General features: G+C 41.6%; 1 protein-coding gene across 1 annotated transcript; it reads right to left on the bottom strand.

Annotated features, from left to right (window-relative positions):
• Window positions 1-218: 218 nt before the first annotated feature.
• Window positions 219-2,367, bottom strand: socs1a (suppressor of cytokine signaling 1a). Its single transcript, XM_020597756.1, has 2 exons — window positions 2,092-2,367; window positions 219-1,036 (listed from the first exon to the last, which is right to left on the bottom strand). The coding sequence occupies exon 2, from the start codon at window positions 977-979 to the stop codon at window positions 317-319; it is 663 nt and encodes a 220-aa protein (XP_020453412.1). The 5' UTR covers window positions 980-1,036; window positions 2,092-2,367; the 3' UTR covers window positions 219-316.
• Between the last annotated feature and the right edge of the window lie 4,017 nt (window positions 2,368-6,384).

Genomic DNA, 6,384 nt, shown 5'->3' with positions numbered 1-6,384 from the left:
CTCAGCACCAAATGGCGCTCTGTCCAACTGAGAGTTGAGTCCTTAGAGGTAATGTATGCTGAAATGTTACGCTTGGACCCCGTCCAACTGGAGACTGTCTCTGCTTGGCTGTTTTGATCATGTCTCTTAAGAAACACTTTGCAGCTTCTCAGCTCAAAGCAGGGAGCTGAGTTGATCTGTAACCATGTCAACGCAGCTTTAGCCTCCAACACGTGATGGCCAGGCTTTACCAGCCCCTCCAGTTTGCTCTTGCTTGATGAAATCTGACTTCTTAAAATAAAAAGAAATACAGCCACAACCTTGCATAGCAAGCTGGTCACAGTTTGTGAGGGAACTCCAACAGGAAGTCTTGGACAACATGGGTGAGTGGCAGCTCTGAAACGCAGCTTGCTCCACCACACAGCTCCATGATGCGCTTCCTGCACAGCTCCTGCAGCGTCGGTTCCCATTTCCTGTACGGGATGCTCAGGCTTTTCTTGGGAGAATTGATGTAATGCTCCAACAAGGCAAAAAGCGTCGGGAAGGAGTGCTCGTTGCCTGCCAATGAGAACTTTTGCTTTTTATAGACGATGCGCACGCTGACTGGGCCGCTCTTGGCGTGATAGGACAGTGTGAAGAAGATGTCTTTCTGCCGGCTGTCGCGGATGAGGAAGCTGCCCAGAGGAGCGTCCCGCAGCATGCGATGTGCGTCCTCCACTCCCAGAGGACCCCAGTAGAAGCCGCTGCGCTCGAGCCTGGCTGCTGTTTCTGTGATGACCTTGCAGTCTTCCTTGCAGGAGAAGACAGGGAAGTGGGTCAGGTACACAGAGGGGACAGGCGCTAGACGCGGGTTCGGATCTGGAGCAGCCTGATGCTGCAGCTGCTTCGACTCTGTGTGGAGTGTTGATGATGAGGAGGAGGAGGAGGAAGAGGAGGATGATGATGATGAGCTTGACAAGCAAGTCTTGTCATGACCTTCCACTGTGCTGTTGGCTACCATCCTACAGGGGAGAGTGGCCCCAAACCCTCTCCCATCTCTAACCACCACACAGTCATCCTGAGAGAGACAAAGAGAAAGAAAAGAAGTTATTATCTTATACACAACCACCAGTTACCATCAAAACAATGACTTGTACAACACCATGAACAAAGTAAAGTCAGACACGAGTCACATCTTCCTGAAAACCGAGACAGAGTATGTAAATGTTACTGCTCCAAGTTGCAAGCAGCTTGAAAAGACAAGGACCTGTAAGGCCCTGTTGATCTACAAGAAGAGCGTGCACCTGGGTGCACGCGCATGCATAATTCAGTGAATGTTGGTTAGAAATTCATTCAGCTTTCCATTGTGTGACACTTGATATGATAATACTGGAATCTGCGGTTTGGCTAGAGGGCTGATGTCAGATATACTGTACTCTACAAACACACACCCAGAAATGTTTGTGTTGCGTGTTGCTTAAAAGAATTATTGTTCTTTATCACTTCTGTACTAATGACTGAAATATTAGGTTGAAAGCACTTTTTTTTTAGGCCAGTGATGAATATAAATAAATACATACAGCCAACATTTCTTGTTCTGTGTGACTTTTCCCAAGACAAGACATCTTTCACAGTGGTAAATTGACTCTGGCCCCAGGGGGCCTAGGCCAAACCAGATGGGTGGGACATCACCACATTTGGTATGATTAACCTTTTCTTGTCTACTTCATTGTAAACCTGTTTATTAACATGACTTTAAATTCCAGGAAAAACTAATGATTAACACGTTTTCTTAAACAGACATCACAATCACATGTTTAAATCATGGGGATGAGACCAGTGAATCTGTCTTTATTATTAAAAGCTGTGTACACCTATTCATTCTGTGTCACCGTCCACAGGAAGCAGCTCAGCTGGACAGAATCAACGGGGGGAGAAGCTACAGCCTCATTCTCAATCTGCCAACGCACCCCATAATGCACACTTGTCCAAACATAAGCATGGAGAAATGGGATCTTATTCCAGTATTTTTCCATTGCCCAGGCAGAAGAAAAGCAGCCATGAATGGTTCACAGCACCGTTTTGACCAAAACCTGGCTGGTTTTGGTCAAAAGCTCCAGTGAGAAGTCTTACCGTTTTGTTCTAACAGCAGCGGCTCTTTATAGATCCGTTTGTCTGTAATCCAACAGCGCAGCAGCTGCAACGACAGCAGCAAATGTCCTGCAGCAAATCCGTGACGCCGCGCAGGATGGAGGGGGACAGCTCACAGGCAACCTATAGACCCGCTGGCTGTGATTCCACCCCTCTAACCATAGTCTTGTGCTCGACACTCGGTAAACACTCAGGCTTTATATGTCTCTCTGGTTTGACCCAGCCCTTACTCCTCCCAACAGGCTTGTCTGCGCCTCCAATGGTAAACGGGCAAGACTTTCTCTACAACTGAAAGTGAAACTACTCTCAGACCGTTTGTATTGCCTTGTAGTATAGAGAAATTCAAAGAAACCACAGCCCACTTGGCAATAGGACGATTACAGAAAGGCAGGTGACAGATTCTAGTAATTGTACCGTCTTTTAAATATTCTTATCAGGGTGTTTTACTGGTTTTCTATGCTTCTCGTGGATGTAGTTCTTATTTATTTATTTATTCATGTATTATAAATGCATGGTTTAAATTTAGAAATGACCTTTCTGTCACTGGTGGTGTTAAAACAGTCATTTCAAGCTCAGTGGAATGACCCTGTCTGAAGCAGTTTATAGAAAATGACAATCCTGTCTAGTTTGCATAACACCACCTTTTTTTAGCCTTTGCCCACACAGGTAAGTCCCATGCAGATACTGATCTTGATCTGTTCCATCACAGAGGCCACTTACAGAGAAGCTGCAGTCATAGCATTCATTCACATTATCAAGTCCCAAAGAAGGAAAATTTACATCAATTTACAGTGAATATTAAAAATAACACCAGTGTTTCTGCACCACTTCTTCATTTGTTATTAAAAGCACTTCAGGTTACTGTCTCATTTGGACTGAGTCATTTTAGAAATGTTAATATTGAGACATCCTAACAGTCATTTCACTGTTTTGGCTATCAGAACGGTATTTTGTCACAGCCACATTGGGCCATTTCTACAGTAGCTTCCCTTATTTATTTACTCATGACACTCAGATGACACCTGATAAAGTAGCTGCATGACCTGACTTATTCCATTCATATGGAAAGCTCTGGGCTGCATGAAGTCAAGTCACTGCACTCATGCTACAGTCTACTTTGACTTACATCAAACTGCCCCATAGTGCACTTCACTTATTAGATTTGCCACTTCTCTCTTTATTCAGAGAACTTTTTTGTAAGGCATATGAGAACAGACTGTGATACATATTTCAGAGGAATAAGATAAGAGAATCCTTTATTGTCATTATAACGTGGACAACAACATTTTAGAGTGACCTTCAGCAGAGATCCTGCAATAAAAAACATAACATATGAAATAAAACCATAAAAAAACATAACCACTAAAAAAAAAATGAACATTGGAAATTACATAATCAGTTTTTTATACCAAATGACTCACGTACTCACCATGTAGCTGTGTAACAAGTGTCACAATATATAGCTGATTAGTTGATCCTCAATATGCACATTAAACCTCACATGTTGTTGTCATATCATGACAACAACATAAGACAAGGAATAAGACATTTTAGACTGGATGAGTGCTCTAGTGTTTCACCATTATGCTTCCATCTTAAAACCACATTGGGTACTGTTCTGTCCTCCGGTGTCATGTTGGCATTTTATTGCTGAGAAATGAAAGTTAGTAACAGTCTCCTGACAACTCAAGTAAGTGTAAACATGATTTTAGAGAGACAGACAAACAGGCCTCTGGTGGTCAGGCTGTTGGGTTACAGAGGAGCAAACAGAAAGTTAAGGAAAGGCTAGAGATCAGCTGGCATTGCTTAAAGGGGCAGAGCCAGACAGGCAGGTGACAGCTAAGAAAAGCTGTGTGAAGTCATGAAGTGAGCCTGTGCCATTAGTCTCATTTGATCAACACTAGTACTGACACTAGCTGCTGCTTCAGTTATCCCCACATGGACTCGTCTTCATCAGCTGGTTGTCGAAATGCTTTTGCTCTTCCCTCATGGAGTCAACAGAAACAGACTAAAGCAACCTAAAAACACTGGCGTGGCCCTGCTTTGTTGCCTGCACGTGTGTTCTCAGGATTTCAGGGTTCTTTTTAATAACTGACAAAAATCACCACTTGAAGCATATCCCTAAGCAACAACATAGAAATCTGCAGGATTCAGTGTGTGGTTTTAATTTTGGTTACTTTTACTCCTATATCTCTTTGCGGACTGACATTGTTATCATGATTTCCTTCTGACTTGGCGTCGTGGTATAATAACATGTCTGAGTTTCTAACAGACTGGTTTAAAAGCTTCATTTATATTTACACTTTATAAATAACTACTGTGACTATTACTTGCATCAGTGTGTATTTTGTTGGTGGCTTTGAGAATAGCTACTGAGAACTGAAATTTAATCTAATCTCCTTTTCTGTAACTAGGCTGTTAATAGTTATATTTACAATGTAAAGTTGGACCGTACGGTCACAACAGTGCAGCCTGATCCAAGTAAGGAGAGGGAGAGAGGATAGGGTTTCCTGCTCTCTGGTTGGCTCTGCTCTACATTGTCAGGGTTAACAATGGGTTAAAGGACTGAGTTTATCCATAAACACACACTCGTAACAATCAATGTCTTTCACTGCTCTCTGCATGTTGATGCCAGTGTGGCCGTGCGTGCATGGTCATTTGCACATGTGCACATGTTCTATAAGTTTCATTTCTGTGAAAAAAGAGAGAGAAATGAGAGACCAAAACATATGCAGCTTAACAGAGTGTCTGCTGTATGTAATTACAGATCCTGGCAGACATCTGAGAATGTGTGTGCATGCGTGGCAGAAAATAAGTTGAACTCATGCATGAACAGAAAAAAATATATAAAAAATGGGATCTGGGATCAGTTTAGTTGCTGTGTAGCCACATGGAAATGTGGTAACTATTGCTTTATCTTTGCATTTGCATGAGAGTGTGCAGTGTAGTAGGGTTTATTGTAGGATGACAGATGGATGAAAAATGTAGAGCATGGAAAATCTGTGTGCAGTGTAGTAGGGTTTATTGTAGAATGACAGATGGATGAAAAATGCAGAGCGTGGAAAATCCATTTCTATTATTTCTGGTCTAGTCCTTTTTTTAACTTTGCTATAAAGCATATGAGCTTTGTTGGAGAACATCCTGCAACATGACTCAATGATTATCAGCAGACAAAACAACATGAACATGACACAGCACACACACTCTGGATGTTTCAGGAGGGAGCTGGTGTTCTAGATCATGGTAACTATTACATTGGCAGTGTTTCATACTATAGACCTTACAAAATATTAGGTCATCTTTTATGCAGTCACACCCAGGAACAAAACTGTTCTGTCCTCACGTGTGGCTTTGTGTCAGGTAACCTGAAACTTTTCATCTCCGAGGCGTGTTGTCATACTGGCTCCATGTATCACTCCATCTGTCTACAAAGAAAAGTTTGTACTTCCTTTTCTAAAACACATGGAAGTCCATGTTTGTTTTTCTTTGCATCTCTGCACTAACCTTTATTTTTACAGTAGTTTGGTTTATTCGTCAGGGACAATGCATATTAATTCCATTTCTCGTGATACACCAGAGTTAGCCAGAGGCAAATTTTCATCTGTAGCCCCTGAGTACACATAAATGTTACAATCAAATCTCAAATACATGTGGTATAGAGTCAATCAGGTGTAACACAATTAAACAGTACTATACAATAATACACAATATGCATGATAAGGCATAGACTACCATACCTACATACTGTATATACAAATACGTAACAATGCTCTACAATACTGTCACCAGCATTATACAATAATATAAATCAACATGATTTATACTCAGGAAAAGTGTATGAAATAAATAAACTAGATAAACAGGGGCACCAATGTGCTCACTGAGAAGCTGGCCCTGAACAAAGAAGGAGCAGTAACGCTAGCAGTTGATAGGAAATTATGTGTGTTAACTTTTTGCCAGTGATGGTGCACACCTGTTCTTCCTCTGACAAAACAAACTCTATAGATCATTCCCCATTATGTCGCCCCCACTGTGCATATCTTCCATTCACGTTTTCCATGCTACTGTATCTCTTTGTCTTCTGTTACTGTTTCCTGTTACCTACATTTTTTTATTATAAAAGGCCTATGTATACTTTCAGTTCATACTTTCATTTTGATGTACTTTATGTTTAGCAATAAGAACTGCAGGGATTTACTCTGCTGATGAACATGATAACGATGAGGCATGATTGGTGGCCACAATAAATCTTGTACTGAGTATTACAAACTATAC

This window comes from Monopterus albus, unplaced genomic scaffold (genome assembly GCF_001952655.1).
Source record: "Monopterus albus unplaced genomic scaffold, M_albus_1.0 scaffold35.1, whole genome shotgun sequence".
NCBI lineage: Eukaryota > Metazoa > Chordata > Actinopteri > Synbranchiformes > Synbranchidae > Monopterus > Monopterus albus.
The sequence above is the reverse complement of the archived record's forward strand: the minus strand, read 5'-3'. Positions and strand labels throughout refer to the sequence as shown.